This window comes from Phyllostomus hastatus, unplaced genomic scaffold, assembly GCF_019186645.2.
Source record: "Phyllostomus hastatus isolate PE091 unplaced genomic scaffold, TTU_PhHast_1.1 phas_contig_40, whole genome shotgun sequence".
NCBI lineage: Eukaryota > Metazoa > Chordata > Mammalia > Chiroptera > Phyllostomidae > Phyllostomus > Phyllostomus hastatus.
This window is the reverse complement of record NW_025333872.1, coordinates 55,449,377-55,466,558: the sequence shown is the minus strand read 5'-3', so window position 1 is coordinate 55,466,558 and position 17,182 is coordinate 55,449,377. Positions and strand designations below refer to the sequence as shown.

Genomic DNA, 17,182 nt, shown 5'->3' with positions numbered 1-17,182 from the left:
AATTCCAGTGAGAAAGGAAATCAAACACCAACTTAGACAATTCATTAAAAAAAAAAAAAAGAAGGAAGAGCATGCACTGATATTCCTTCTCCCTCTTTAATTCCTTCTCCTTTTTGTATTTATTGTTATAATTGTTTAAATATCTGCGTGAGATGCTTAACCTGGGGCTTTGTGCCTTGAGCGGTAGCATGTTAAGAGATGCTAAGTCAGTGTTTGCTCAAGGAGTGAATTAGTCTCTTTTACTGAGAAAACTGAGGCTAAAATAAATAAAACAACTTGTTCAAATAAATAAGTAGGACCATATTTTGAGAGTCTTAGTTCAGAACTCCTTCCACCACACTTGCTGATATTCTATTTGTGAGTTGTTGTTTTTCTCCAATTCTATATTTTCTTTCTAGTTGCTTATGTTTTCTGTTAGAACAGAAAAACGTTTAAGAGCATTGTCATACTTGTAACAAATATGTAATATATTGTTGATTTGTAGAGAGATTCCAAGGAGATTTTATTTGATTAGTGCTTTATCTTCTACAGTCTTTTGTCTGTTTAACTTTTTAAAATTATCTGGGAAATGGAAAGTACTGAACTAAGTCAAACGTAAGGATTTCTTTTTTTGGGGGGGGGTGATTTGAGTTGATTAGACAGCAGAGGGTGCTCTAACATTGCATTTTAAAGAGTAAAGTTTCTTGTTACCATAATTTATGTGTTCAAAGTTTGTTACTTTTATATTAGACTTATTTTAAGTGAACAGTTCTTGATTCTTCTAAAGAATACTTTGGTAGTATACCCTAATAATTGGTTTAGATCTTAAGCCTTGAGGTACAAAACTTTTCCTAAGTTTTCTAATTTTTTCTAAGCTTTTCTAGCTTCTTTTGCAAACTGTAAAGCAAGTATCTTTAATAAAATATTATGTGTGTAAATTGACTTATTTTCAGGACGTGTTGAAAGAACTTGAAACTACTTTTTGAATTTTTAAAAAAGAACCAAATAATTATGTTTATTTTAAATACACATAACAATGATGCAGAATTAATACTGTACTGTATGATTTCAAAAGTAAATTTTAACACAATAACTTCAGCATCTTCATCGTAAATACTGTGCAGTCTCTTCTCTTTTTGTTCTAACCGTTTTTCTAAGGTTAAAAATTTGTAGAATTTAAAAAATTATTCTGTAAACCAGATTTTTGAAATGTGGCTTACTTAGTGTTTTTTACATGTAGTAGTCCCTTGGTTATTGGTTGTTTTTGTACTTTTTTGTACATAAGAATAGGTTTGGAAAGATGTGAAACTGCCCTGTCTGGTGTGGCTCAGTGGGTTGGGCATTGTCCCACAAACTGAAAGGTCTCTGGTTCGGCTCCCAGTCAGGGTACATGCCTGGGTTGTGGACCTGGTCCCCAGTTGGGGGTGTGCAAGAAGCAACTGATCGAGTTAGTCTCTCACATCGGTGTTTCTGTCCCTCTCTCTCTCCCTCCCTCCTCTCCTCTCTAAAAATAAATAAAATCTTTTTTTAAAAAGAGAAAGGTATAACACAGTATTAGTCTACAGTTGTTTGTACCATAGGTGGGGTAAGGAGAAACTAATTATAATTAACTTATTTTGGTTTACATTTCAGTTAAACCTGTAGCAAACTTATGAATAAGATGCACTTCAGTGAAATGGAATGGGACAATAGTCTTCTAGTATATGGGGAAGATTCTTTTCAATGCTGACCTTAGCAAACTGGTTTGCTCTCTGACTTCAGGTGAGAGAGCAAAAGTAAATTTTAACACAATAACTTCAGCATCTTCATCGTAAATACTGTGCAGTCTCTTCTCTTTTTGTTCTAACTGTTTTTCTAACCGTAGAATGGCCACCCTGGGGCTGACCTCAGACCATATCCACTATTACTATGCTGTGTGCCAGTTGTATATGTGTGCAGGGTCTGACACAAATAATGCCCCTTTTTACTACAAATCTTAAGCATGTAACTCAGTAACATAATACCACACTCAAGTATGCCATATGGCATTTTAGGTGAAATGTTCAAATTGCTGTCCATTTCATGGAAGACATTCACATACCCTGCCAACCACACTCAAGCAAGCCTTACTTCTGCTGGACCCCGTATTCTGGCACCAACGAAAGGGGTAAAGAGAAACAATATTATGCAAAGAAAAATGAAAATATTCATTTTGAGAACTGAATTTAGAAAAGACTAGAGCAATTTAAGGAAGAGAAAAGAAAATGAGTAAAATGTGAAAATAGACATGACACTAGTATTCTGGTGCAATCAATTTTTTAGGGCAATAAATCAAACCTTTAGCTAGTTGGATCCTCTTCTGGGGTGTATTCCCGGGTCATATCCTTACCACTTCCTTTGCTATTAAATTCAGCTTATGTTGGCAGGAGTAACAACCTAACAGCGAAATGGCTACATTATGATTTACTTTTAGTTATGGCTTATGTGGTTTCTATGTTGTGGGTTAGGACCCTCCTGAAAAAACTCTCTAGAATATCTGTTTAGAGGAGATGTGCAAATTAGGAATTTTGAAATCTTTGGTATAAATCAGATTTTACAGTATAAGAGACATTTAGTACCTTTAATTTTTGCCCGTTTTCTTTTAGAGATGTTCCTGCATATTAATAGGTTCTTTAGAAACAAGCGAACTTAGAACCAGTTAATTAAGATAGTATTTTTCTTTGGAGTCAGTGTCTTCGCATCAAAATCATTCTGACATAAACATCCACATTGAACCACACATGAGCCATGTAATTTGACAATAGAAACAAGTAAATAATTATTTTACTCCTAAGTTTTTATGTTTTAGAATGCTTCTTTAATAATACTCTATATGTATTTAAATAATAAGTTTTAGAAACCATAATATTTAAATTTCTACCCTAATCCTTAGTATCTATTTGTCATTATTTTGAATAATTCAGAGCAGTAGGAATAAAGGAATAATGTATAACAACTTTACTAGAAATTTTAATAAGCATTTAAATACAACAGATTTATATTTTCATTTCTTATTTTTTTGGTTTTGATTATATATACCTGAAACGGGCAACATCCTTTGAATGCAACTAATTGCTCACTAGTTGTTGTACATTCAGTTAGACCTCTCCGTTGAATGACTAAGTGGGTAAAAATGCCATATGTCTTTAGAAATATATTATTTATTCATTAGTTCTTGAGTTCTATAAAGTTTATCTAGTATATCATCATCTAAAGACTCATAGTCTTGAGATTTCACTGAAATGACTGGTTTTACCATTGTCATTAATGTATAAAGTGTGGCTATCTCTACATGAATCTTTATCTAATCGTGTGACATCTTTCTCTCAATTTTCTTCTCTTTCCTATTATAGGTTGGAAATACAACATTTTGAATTTTCTGCTGTATTAATGATAGCTAAAAGCAGACTGCAAAGATCGGGTCTGCATCCTTTTAAAAAATTTTTATGATGTGATATTTTAGGTGACACAGTAAGAAAATGGAAAAAGGATGCATTATTGTATCATCCTTCTGGGCATGTCATTCTTCCAAATTCTTACTATGCTAGTCTTTTTTAGCACAGTTGGGAATAATTGTTAGGTAGTGATGAAATAATTCCAAGAATGATGAAATAGCAAAATGTTTTGAGATAGAGGGAAAAAACGAGATCACCAAGATCCCATAATATATCTTAGATTTATAAAAGGGTCCAGTGGATCCATATGGAAATTACTAGATGGAATGTTTTTGTTGTTGTTTTTGTTGTTTTTTGAGTGAGTTTTCTCTGTGATTTTTGGAAGATCTTTTAAGGAAGAATGAAAGTTACAAAGCATCAAACCTAAAATAAATCATCTCAGAAAAAAAAAATTTGGAACCTAAAATTGGGTCCATTGGATCTTCATGTCATACTGAGGGTTCACATTTCTGATTTACACACTCACAGCTGTTTATTATCCACTTTGTTCAGATTCTGTGCACCTGTAGTCATTTTTTAATGTTGAAGGTAAAAAATATTAATGATTATGAGTTGTCTTACATTAACTTATTATTCTGATCCAAATACTTATTATTTATTCTAAAAATTTTATTTGATTTTATAGGACATTATCAATTGCTTTAAAATAGTATTTTATTTAACTTTAGAATGTGCATGCAGTTTCATCTGGAATGACAGAATGCACAACAGTGGACTGCTAGCCATTTTATGGGATCACTGGTGAATCTCTCCAATAGGTCTACTTCTTAATTTGCTAAAGGGATTCTATAACTATATGTGTGGGACTGTGTAGAATTTGGAAAGCAGCATGCTCTGTTAGCTTAAATATAGCCACATTCATTCTTAACTTAGTTGTGGATACCTAAGAAGAACAATCTTTAAAAAAAATGAAGACTAAGCAAGGTCTCTTTTGTAAAGGTACAAAGCATTATGTAGAGCTTATACAATTTTAAGAGTTCAGAGAGAGGAACCAGAATTGGATAGAATCTATAACTTGTCTCTAGTGCAATATTTTTGTTTTTTAATTATTTTTATTTTAGGTTTTGATTGAGGCCAGTTTTCTCTGGTATCAGAATATCCTGAAGGGGAACATCCTATTAATATTTAGGTAGTCCAAAATTTCCTTCAGTATTCATTTCTATTTATGAAAGATTTGCAGTAGATGCTGACTTTCAAATAGAAGTTTAAGGGTTATTAAGAAATACAACTCACGTGACTAAAGCTACCCGCTGTTTTATTTTACTAGCAGGGCATTCATCCTAAATACATTCTAAATAAATGTATAATCTCTAATGACTGATGACTTTTCCAGAACTATATTATGTAGACATAAGCAAACAAATAGTGTTAGCCAACATTTGAATCTTGGTGAGAGAACATATTGGGTCACTCATTTTGAGGGAAGTAAGATGTATTTTCAAATGTTTTAGCTCTTGAACCTAGGAGTAACTCACTGATGCATGAGAAACAACGGGACTGACTGCATACAACACCAAGCAGTCCTCTCTTTGCCTTTGTTAGGATTATAATTTAATTCTGATTTACTGATTAAGCTGCTTTAGATTCTTTAAAAGGGTGATTTAAAAATAAGGTTTGTCCGCTGAAATTTTCGAGGTTTGTATTATTTTTCTTATTGCTAAATAATTTTCTTCACTGAGCAAGGGTTATATTAGGAAACCTCTTATTTAAGAAGTTCCATTTATTTATTTACTTTAGAGAGAGGAAGGGAGAGAGAATGAGAAGCAGAGAAACACTGATGTGTGGTCACATGTCCAGTGTCATCAGCTGCCTCTCACATGCCCCCAGCTAGGGATCTGGCCCGCACGCCAGGTGTATGCCCTGACCAGGAATTGAATCAGCAACCTGGTTTGCGGGGTGACACCCAAGCCACTGAGCCATGCCAGTTAGGGCCCCCCAATTTTTTTTTAAATTTTGGAATTAGGTTCCAAATTCCAGAATCAATTATTCAGTAATTTTGGACAATTTTGACTTACTGTTATACGAAAAAAAGCAGAATATAGCGGTTTGGAAAGGAAAAGCCTAACCTATATTTAGATGTGTATGCATAAGTAGAAGATTGGAAATTTATATGCTATGATGTTAATATTATACTAATAACCACAAAGTAGGCAATTGCATGTTCTTTTAGCTGTTCTTTTCAATTCCTAAAATTTTCTAAAATTTTAAGTTGTTTTAAAAATTGAAAATACATTTAAATAAGCTTTAAGAAACTGCCCAGTGTGAATGCTAGGATGATAATTAGGTATTACAGTAGTATAACATAACAGTGCCCATGGCTGATAAAAGATGCCTTAGCACAGTCTCCTGATGTACATTGAGGCTTCCCTGGGGAATGAAATGATTAGAAGAAAAACCACCTGATGCCTGAATATTATACCATATCAGCCCAGGCAAGAAATGGTGTACAATGTCACCTTTCTGTAATATGTGGTTTAAGTCCCCTGATACTTGATGTTAAAACATGCTGGAAATTTATTTTTGAGTTGTAGTTATAACTTTGAGTATTTATTCTTTCTTAAAATATACTCTTTCATTTTTAGGCATTATCCAATTGGTTTGCTATTTGATCTTCTTGCATCAAGTTCAGCTCTTCCTTGGAACATCACAGTACATTTTAAGGTATAGTTTAAATAGCATTTCCCATTTGTCCCACTTGTGGTACTTAGTAAGTAGACTTAGAATAGAATTTTTTTTAAGTGAATCTGTTTATTACTTTTCTTATGGCACATTTTAATTTAAACACTAAAGTGAATCTGTTATTACTTTTCTTATGGCACATTTCAATTTAAACACTAAATTGCCATTAGTGTTTATCTATAGAATACCTTTCCATTTCTTCCTAACCCGTGGCAGAACCATTTAAACATTTAATGTATAATACCTTTTCTTGTTAGAGCCAAATGCCCTTTAAAATTTATAATATTTTGGGATATTTATATTCATTTGAAAAATAAATCTCAAATAGGGAGGAGAACAAAACCCTCATAGTAGATGTGGATGTGGGTTAAAACTGGGTAACTGTAAGTCCTTTTTGATTGAGTTGAGAGAAAGGTTAGGACACAGAAGTCTAAATAATTGATCTAATTCTGTTTTGAGAAATTTTAATTCTTCTAGTTTTAAAGAGACCAGACTAGATTTATTGTAACCTAATTTTATCTCATTTATAAAGTGCTGGTCCCTCCTTCCTCCAAACCACCCTGATTCTCCACTCCCTTCCACCCTTCCAGAATTCACAAACACCTCTGAAGGATTGAACCACCTCTATTATTTGATTAATAGGCACTGATTCTGAAATGGCAGTGGATAATGGGAAGGAGGCATGTTAAGAGTCTGAAAAGTCATTTAGATGCTTGATTTGCTTTCCATAGGGATAAATTCATAGTTACTTCCCAAAGGAGGCTCACTCATTCTTTTTAAGTTGTTTTCCTTTCCATCTTCTGAAATTGGATTTGTGGGTCATTAGAATTTATTTCTCTATTATTTGCATTAATGTGCTTTGCATAGTAACGTTACCAACGATTTTAGTTACCAAAGAACTGTAGAGTGAGGACGTAGTTCTGATATACATGAGTTTTGCTTTCCATGGTACCATGCAAAGTAAAATTCATGTCTGTGAGCCTAATAATTTAAGTTCAGAATGGCATGCAGATAAAACTACTGCAAGCATAATAAGAGTAGAGGTCCCATATTTCCTAACAAGCCTTTCCCACTGTTGAAAAATAATGCCAATAATTTGTCTGTATGTGTGGAATACACTCTAAAAGACTTTGAAATTTATGTTAAAATATATCATGGCTACTTATTTATTCATTCATTCAACAGATATTGAGAGTCTGCTATGTGCCATCCAGGCACTGTTCTAGTAGCTTGGGATACATGAGGGAGTGCCACAGAGACACTCAGACACTTTAGGGTACATACCTACCTCGCACTACATACTAAGCCCTCCATAATTATTGGTTGAATGAGTAGATGGGTTGCAATAATGATAGGAAAGTCTCGGAATTGTTAGGGTTGGTGTAATGTAATGGTTCTGAAAGGGCATTGTGGACCCATGGGAGTTTCCAAAATCTAGTCAAAACTATTTCCTTAATAATATTAAGATGTTCTTTGCCCTTTCCACTCCATTTACATTTATACCATTCTGTAAAAGTGCTGGTGGGTAAAACTGTTGGCACCTTAGCCCAGAGCAAGGCAGTGCACCAAACTGTAGTGTTCTCCACTGCCGCATGCCGACTCTGCTGGCTGAAGCAGTCCAGATTACTAATTATTATTAATCTTGACTTTTAAGTACATGTATTTTTAATCTCCTATTGGAAGTGCACATAAAACACTTGCTGTATGCCAAACATTGTGGTTTTCTAAGGAAAAACACTTGGGCCTTTCTTTGAGTTGCAAGCTGAACAAGCTACTTTGAATTAGTTCATGAAATACCAATTTTTATTTAAAAGGGTGACTGATAGACAAACTGTGGTTATTTAGACTTGGGTATTTATCAGACAGTTTCTTGAAAATAAACAAAGTGAGCCTCACATTGCCAGTAACATAACTGACAGTATTTGTTGCCAGTGACAAAATTTGAACTTTTTAAAATGAAAATTAGAATTTTGGAAAACATGTATCTGCTACCATGAGCTTTACAGTTTTATTTTTCTTGAAAGAATTTTTTGATGAGATTTGTGGCCTGAGATAGCTTCCTATGTTCTTGAGTACATTTCATAGTCTCTCCTATGCTTCTGATACCAGTACTTCTTGGTTCTAAATGTTGGTGGCTGTTTTATAGTATCTTTCAATAGTGTATGATATTAGTTATCTATTGCTGTGTGACAAATCACCACACATGTAGCAGTTTAAGACAATAAACATTATCTCACAGTTTCTATGGGTGAGACTTACCTAGATCTTCTGCTTCGGATCTCACAGGACTACAAGGTGTTGCCTGGGCTACATTCTTGCCTGGAGATTTGAGGATCTGTTTCCAAGCTCACTCAGTTTGCTGGCAGAATTCATTGTGAATGTAGGACTAGGGGCCAGCTCTTGTTGACTGTCAGTTAGAGGCTGCACTCAGCACCTAAAGGCTGCTTATAGTTGCTTGCCATGTAGACTTTCCCAACATTTGAGTTTAGTCCATTGGGTCAACAAAAAGAGCCCCTAGAGCTAGTCTGGTAGCAAAACTGGAGTTTTATATGTGACTTAATCACAGAATTGATATATGACCTTTACCACATTCTTCTGGTAAATTCAAGTCACAGGTCCTGCCCACAATCTAGGAGGTGAAGATCATGGATAGTCACATGTACTTAAAATTTTATGTAATATGGTTTGTTTAAGTCATTAATTTAATCATCAGATACTTATTGAGGTTAATGGCTGCATTCAGCTATGACAGGTAACTGGATTGGATTTTTTCCCAGCGATAAACAGCTATAAAACTGGACAAAATATATGAAGTAAAACTGTTTCAGGCATTGGACATTAGAGAGAAAGGGAATAAACAAGATGAGCCCCACATTTAGCCCAGTGGAACTTAAGGGCAGTTCCTGGCTATGTCATGGGGAGTTGGACTCAACCAGGGCATAGAAGTTTTTTGATCTGAGGATGTAGAGATGGGAGTTCTGGACTGCTGAAGCCAGTAGGACTTGCTGGACAAGGTATTGGAGAAGAGGGAACAGATGTATAAGTGTGGGTTTCCCAAGAGTACTTGGCTGAGGGCTGGGCTTCTCATGCATGAGTGGTATTCCTCAAGGACCAGTGCAGAGTACAAGTTAGGGGATTAAGAGTGGGACAAATCCCATGATGCCTGGAGATGTTGGATCCCAGGCCATCCACAGTAGAGAGAGACATGGTTAACATATTGGGCATTTATCTGAGACACCAGAAAGGACTTGCTGTAGGAATAAAGAGCAGTGTTGGCAAATTGTGACCTGGCCCCCTGGCTGTTTTTGTATGGCCCGTGACCTAAGGATAGTTTTATATTTTTTAATGGCTGAAAAAAAAATCAAAAGAATAATTTTTGTGACACATGAGAATTATATGGAATGTAAATTCTAGTTACCATAAATATAAGTTGTATTGAAGTTCAGCCATCCATGCTAAGTTGTTTGTATGTTGCTTTTTGGCTACAACTGCGGAGTTGAGCACTTGGTATAGATACTGTATAGCCCACGTGTCTAACACAGTTACTGTTTAGCCCTTTACCAAAAAAGTTGGCCAGCTCCTATTATAGAATAAAGATTGCTCAGGATCTGCCCTAATACAGTCAAAAGTTAAGCTTTTTAGGGTCATGGAGAGAGACCAGGCAGAAAAAAACTCAACAAGAAAGACAGTATTTATATGTCCAGCAAACAATCAACTATTACTAGAATGTAAATAAGCAGGAAAACTTAAACCATATTGGGGGAAGAAATGCTGCTAATATAAACTGACTCTTAAGATAACCCACATTTAGAATTTGCAAAAATGAATTAAAGCAACTATTAAAAACTCAGTGACTTAAAATATCATGAAATTATAGAACTGAAAAGAATGATATCTGAAATGGAAAATTCACTTGATGGACTTAACAGTGAACTGGAGGTGGCACAAGAAAGGCTCTGTGAACTTGAAGACAGTTCCATAGAAATTATCTAATGTGAAGAACTGAGAAAAGAAAATGGGGGGGACATAGTCCCAGTGATCTCTAGGATAATATCAAGCAGTCTACATACATACATGTAATTGGAGTCCTAGAAGGAGAAAAAAAGAGAGAATGAACTAAAAAAAATATTAAGAAACAGTGATTACACTCACATTTCTTGGTTTCAAAGCTGCAGTAAACAAAACTGTGTCGTACTGGCATAAGGGTAGACACATAGATTAAGAATATAGGTGTGAGTCCAGATATAAACACATACATTTATGGGCAGTTGATTATTTATTTATTTATTTATTTTATTATTATTTTTTTTTGGTGGGTGTCAAGACAATTTAGTGAAGGGAAGAACAGTTTTTTTAACAGATGGTGCTGGGTCAGTTGGATATCCACATGCAAAAGAATGAAATTGACACCTACAAAAAAAAATTAGTAGGAATCTAAGCACTGAAGTTAAAAGAAAATAGGAGTAAATTTTGTGATCTTTGATTAGGCAGTGATTTGTTAGGTATGACACTTAAAGCACAAACAACCAAACAAAAAATAGATAAATTGGACTTCATCAAAGTGGAAAACATTCATGCTGCAAAGGAAGTGAAAATACAACCCATTGAATAGGAGAAAATATTGGCAAACTCATATCTAATAAGGATCTAGTATCCAAGGTATACAAATAAACTCTGAATTCAATAATAAAAAGGTAAATAACCCAATTAAAAATGGGCTTTATATAGACATTTCTCCAAAGGAGGGATTTATAATTCACCAATGAAACTAGACAAGAAATTTTACTTTGTGAAAAAGTTGTTTTTAAGTAGAAATCCATCTTCTTTATACATTATGGGGCTATTCGTATCTGCTACTTATGTCAGTTTTAGTAAGTTGAATTTTATTGAATTGGTTCGTTTCTCAAACTTGCTGGCATAAAGTTGTTCATAGTATTTCCTATTATTCTTTAAATGATGGCAGGATCTGTAGCAATATCCCACTTTCATTCCTGACCTCAGTAAAAAATGGGATTTAAGTACACATTTCTCCAAAGAAGACACATAAGTGACTAGTAGGCCATGAAAAGATGCTCAGCATCATCAGTTATTAGGGAAAAGCAAAGAGTGACTCTAGTAAGTCACTCCTACACACCCAGTGAGATGGCTACAATCAAAAGTTGGACAGTTGGTGTGGACTGATTGGTATTCTCATGTTCATGTTCCTGTGGGGAATGGAATGATGCAGCTACTTTGGAGAACAGTCTGTCCGTTCTTCAGATGATTAAATGTGGACTTGCCATATGACCCACTAATTGCACTCACAGTTATATACTCAAGGGAATTGAAAATATGTCAGCCCCAAAACAGGTACATGATGTTCATAGTGGCGTTACTCATAATAGCCAGAAAGTGGAAGCAGCCCAAATGTTCAGCAGCTGATGAAGGTATAAATAAAATGTGAATTCATGCAATGGAATATAACTTGACCATGAAAAGGAATGCATTACTGATACATAGTATAGCATAGAAGAACCTTGAAACATCATGCTGAGAAAGAAAGCAGACACAAAAGCTGCGTATTATATGATTTATATATGAAATGTTCAGAATATGCAAATCTGTAGAAACAGAAAATATATTCGTGGTTTTCAGGGGCTGGAGAGAGGGCGGAATGGGGAGTGACTGCTTACAGATACAAGATTTCTAGAGTGATGAAAACATGCAGTTAGGTAGTGGTGCTTGCACAACCTTATAAATGTATGAAAAACCACTGACTTGTACTCTTTCAAATGGTGGATTTTAAGTGAATTGTGTATGAACTATATCTCAATTATAAAGTAATGGTTACTGCCTGGCTGGTGTAGCTCAGTGGATTGAGTGCTGGCCTGTGAACCAAAAGGTTGCCAGTTCAATTCCCCGTCAGGGCACATGCCTGGGTTGCAGGCTATAGTTCCCCATGGGGAACGGGACACATGAGAAGCAACCACACATTGATGTTTGTCTCCCTCTCTTCCTCCCTCCCCCTCTCTCTAAAAAAATAAATAAATAAAATCTTTAAAAACAAATAAAGTAATGGTTAATAATTTTCTGAATTTGGGGGAAAAAAATCAGTGTGTGTCAAAGATGCTCAGCAAATCCCAAGCAAGTAAATATATAAAAACTACAATCAGGCACGTCATAATTAAACTGCTGAGAAAGAACCAGTTTTAAATAGAAAGTTTTGAAAGCATCCACCAAAAAAAAAAAAAAATGACCTGAGAGAACAGTAAGGTAAATGATGGCTGGCTTCTTACCAAACAGTGGAGATTAAAAGACAATGGAATGACATCTTAAAGGACTGAAAGAAAGTACACATAGAAATGAAGAGCACTGGCAATGGTAAATGTTTAAAATGTTTCCTCTGTTAACTTGGAAAGAGAAGGGATTATTTAAAACAAAGTAATAAAATTTTTGAAAAGACTTTACTTATTTATCTTTAGAGAGAGTGGAAGGGAGGGGGAAAGAAAGGGGAAGAGACATCAGTGTGTGGTTGCTATTTGTGCACAACCCAGGCATGTGCCCTGACTATGGATAGAACCGGCAACCCTTTGGTTTGCAGGCCGGCACTCAGTCCACTGAGCCACACCAGCCAGGGCACAAAGTAATATAATTTTAAGGAAGGGTTAACAATGTTGGTATCATAAAATAAATGACCACAATTGTCTAAAGGATAAGGCCTCTAAATCCTCAGTTAGCTATGGGTCAGAGAAGGAATCACAAGGGGAATTTCAAAATATTTCCAACTAAATGATAATGGAAACACAACATTCTAAAGTTTGTTGTTTTGTGACTCACCTAAAGCAGAGTTTAGAAGGAATTTAAAACTTTCTCCTATCACAGGAAAACGCACTTGACTGATATCAAGACTGATAAATGGGATATTGTTACCCCTTTATTGTTACCCAAGACCCCTTTATTGTTACCCAAGACTGATCCCACAGCTGTTTAAAGGACAGTAGGAAATATGAACAACTTTATGCCAGCAAGTTTGAGAAATGGACAAATTCAATGAAAATACAATTTACTAAAACTGACATAAGAAGTAACAGGTATGAATAGCCCCATAATGTATAAAGATGAATTTCTAATGAAAAACAACTTTCTCACAAAATGAAATTTCTTGTCTAGTTTCATTGGTGAATTATAATTTTTAGGGAATAAATAATATCAATTTTTACACACTTTTTTCACTCTTACACACTCTTCTAAATAGAAGAGAAGGGAATGCTTCCCAACTTTTACAGGCAAGAATAACTGTGATACCAAAATTGGTTAAAGATATTAAATTAAAAAAATTACTGCCAATATCCCTCATGAACACAGATGCAAACACTCTCTGAGAAACTAGCAGATTAAGTCCAGCAATATATAAAAGGTCAATACACCATGACTCTATTGAGATTGTCCCAGGAATATAGGGTAATTCAACTTTTCAAATATCAATTAATTGATGTGATTCAGCATACTGACAGGAAAAAGGTAGAAAAATCATATGGTCAGATTAAATAGATGTAGGAAAAGCTTTTGATGAAATTCAGTGCCCATTTGTTATCAAAATGCTTAGCAGGCTTTTGAAGAGAAGGGAATTTCCTCAATGTGACAGAGTAAATATGAAAAGCCTACAACTTGAAATCACAATACCTGATGCTTTAACGAATGTTTCCCTCTTAAGACTGGGCAAAAGGCAAAGATGTCTGCCCCCACCAGTTCAACAGGCAGTTTTGTTCTACTGCAAAATACGTATTCCTAAAAAGGACTGTGCTGTTGAAAATCACAGGACTTATGGGGGAAATGTGTTAGGAGCAAAAACTCCAAACTTCTTTAGTAACAAATAAAAAAGATAGGGACCTAATAAAAGCACAGTTTATACATGTTAATTGGTTAGGAGATACTATAAAAATATGGTACTTTATGCTATGGTACTCAAGACTGATAAATAGGATATTGTTACAGATCCCACAGCTGTTTAAATTTGCTTGTAGAAATGAAAGGGTTAGCTGTTTGTCAGTTATCGTGAAGTGATGAAAGGCAGTTTATCTGAAATTAAACAAAATTGGAATATTGGCTGTGAATAGCTCATGATGTGAGTTGAGGTAGCAGGTCCATTTCTGAGCTGTGTCTGTTTTGTGTATTCCTATGTGGCTTGGTTAGCCAGGTACAGTTTTCTGTGGTCACCTAGTATTTCTTGTGGACAGTATTTATAAAAGTAAACATGAAATTCACATTGCTGTAATTGTCTCCTAATATGTCCTTCACTTAAACAATTATTTTTACAAACATATAATATGCATAATAATATATTATTAGGAACTTTGGGGGGTGATGATAATATTCTATACCTTATTTGGGCTGACAGTTATGCAGTGTCAAAATTCATCTAACTGTACACTTAAAATTTCTGCATTTCACTATCTGTGAATCATATTCCAATAAATTTGAGTGTTTTAGAAGTTTATTGAGAGAGGAAACAACATACTAAACACAGAGGTGAGAACAGTCATGATCTCTGCCTTGTGAAGCTTTAAGAGTAGTGTGATATAAGAATATAAATGATATTATAGAGTCAGGTATAAGGACTTTGTGAACTTAACCTGGACTTGGAGAGTAAGAAATTTCTTGGAAAAAGTAATTTCAAAACAGAACTTGAAGATAGAGGAGGATTTGGAGGGGGTAGGCGGGTAAGTAAGTGGTCAAGGACAAGGATTTCCAAGCAGAGGAAATAGTTTGTGCAAAGGCACAGAGATGAGAGACTACGGCTGAAAGAACGTTAGGGCAGGGAACAGATATTCAAGATCACTGGAGTAAAGAATGTGTGTGAGGGAGTGGGGAAAGAGAATGAAGTATATGAAATGGGAGAGGTTATGTTGGAGAGGTTAATAGAGGACTGAAGACTTTAAAACCGAAGACTTTAGAAGTCCGATTATATCCTAAAAGTAGAGCAGAGCCGCTGAGTGAGAAGGCAGGTTCATTTTAGGAAGACCACTGTGATTCCACATGTGAAAAAATGAATTAAAGGGTGTAAGACTGTGCAGGGGAACCAGTTAGGAGGCTTTCAGAAAGGTCAGGTAGCTGTTAGTTTGTACTGGGAAAGTGGCACTGGGAATAGTGAAAGTGAATGGTTTCAGATGTTATGATGTAGACTCAATAGAACTTGAGTGGGTGTGGGAGAAAGGGAGGAGGAGTCAAGGGGGAAAATAATTTGTTTACTTTTGGATTTGTTAAGTTTCATATGCCTGCCAAACATACATCTACTAGATTAATGGATATATTGGTTCTAGGGTCATGAGAAGGGTCTTGGTTGGAGACAGATATTGAGACTCATTAGTTCATGGTATGTGGAAGTAGGTAGGCTTAATTCAAGGCAACTATATAGAATGAAAAAAGCAAAGAGATCCAAAGCCAGAAACTTGAAAAATATGGACATTTAAGCCATGGCTGGAAATAGTCTCTTGCAAATGAGAGTGAGAAAAAAATAAGAGGAGAATGAGAAGTGTGGTAACACAGATTTGAGGATGACTGCTTCAAGGAGAATTGTCAAAGATGTTATTAGATATTTGGTGAGGGCTTAAAACAATTAAGGACTGAAAGGTATCTCTGTTGACCTTGAAGAGAGCCATTTCAGTGGCGTGATAAAAAGATTAGCAGCCAGATTGCATGGGTAGGTAAGAGCTGAAGTCCAGCTCCGTGAGTTTCAAGGTTGGCTCTGAAGGGAAGAAAAGAGCCAGGGCTCTAGCCAGAGGGATGTTGAGGTTGAGAGAAGGGTATTGTTTTTTACATTAGGAGCTGGATTTATTTTTAAGGACAACTAATGGGAAACAGTAATTACAAAGATAATGTTACAGAAAGAGGGGAATAATTAACTGAGCTGGGTTTGAAAGGTACAAGAAACAGGATGGAGATATACCTTAGATTGTACCAGGAAAGGAGATGATTGGTTGTGAGTAAGTTTGTAGATTGGATCTTGGTAATATTAGGAGATTTAAGGAAGTCAAGGAAGTTTTAAAAAATTTTAGTGCTGATTTTAGCACTGATACAGTTAACTTCTATTAGCGTCTTTTTCACAATGTATTCTTTTCTCATTCTGAAAATGATACTTCGGAAGAAATATTAGAAAATTCTTTCTTCCCATTTCCACATACACAACAAAGTGATTTTGGACACAATGTTTTTATGTTTTATAAAAGTAAGCTTTTAAACTGTGGTCTCATCTTTTCCCTGTCAGAATGCTGAGTCTACTATTAAAGGTGAATTGACAATGAAATCATACTGCTCTCTGTATTGTCAGTTTGCATAGATTACCATAGCAAAATACTGGGTGGCTTATACAACAGAAATTTATTTCTCGTAATTCAGGTTGCTGGAAAGTCCAAGATCAAGTCAAGGTCCAGCAGGGTTTGGTTTCTGGTAAGCGTTCTCTGAGCTCTCTGGCTGTCTTTTCTTTTAAGGACACTTCGTCCTATTAGATCAGTGCATCACCCTTATTACCTCATTTAAACTTAATTGTTTCCTTAAACATCCCATCTTCAAGTACAGCCACATTTTTATGAATGTTAAGGCTTGGATCCACAGCACTATGTATTAGCAGCTTTTGTATTTTCGATGTGAAGTTAGATTCTTTATTAATAATATGGAAAGTTTTTGTTGTTATTTTGCTCCATTGTCTTAACAGAGCCAGCAGTATTATTAATAGATTGAAAGGCTTTTTTCCTCCCCACTTACCTGGTAGGTAGTTTTAGTGTAGTGTTGTTTAGTGTTACGTGGTTTCTCTAATTTGGAAATATTCCCGACTGGTCTGGATTAATATTTTAATTAACGGACACAGTTAATATCTAAGTAAAAGGAACCTTTCAGATAATTTCTATAAAAGTAAAATTAGATTTAGTTTATCAGGCATTCTGACATGGAAGATTCATGAAAGCAGGTAAACATGGTGTCAAACTCATCTTTATCTACAAGAATTTATTTGGACTGAAAGGTAAGCACTTACACACAACTGTTAATATACGTAAAAAGAGATTAGAAATGTAATG

The 17,182-nt window shown here is 35.1% G+C and overlaps 1 protein-coding gene across 5 annotated transcripts in view; it reads left to right on the top strand.

The window, feature by feature from the left end:
* Positions 1-17,182, top strand: part of ATG5 (autophagy related 5) — a 122,948-nt gene that overhangs the window by 17,894 nt on the left and 87,872 nt on the right. For 3 of the 5 annotated variants that reach the window (XM_045843523.1, XM_045843524.1, XM_045843526.1), the window contains 2 exons: positions 6,035-6,113; positions 16,506-16,556. In XM_045843523.1, coding sequence (XP_045699479.1) covers positions 6,035-6,113; positions 16,506-16,556 — 130 coding nt within the window. The remainder of the gene's footprint in view (positions 1-6,034; positions 6,114-16,505; positions 16,557-17,182) is intronic. The other 2 variants (XM_045843525.1, XM_045843527.1) reach the window with 1 other exon arrangement.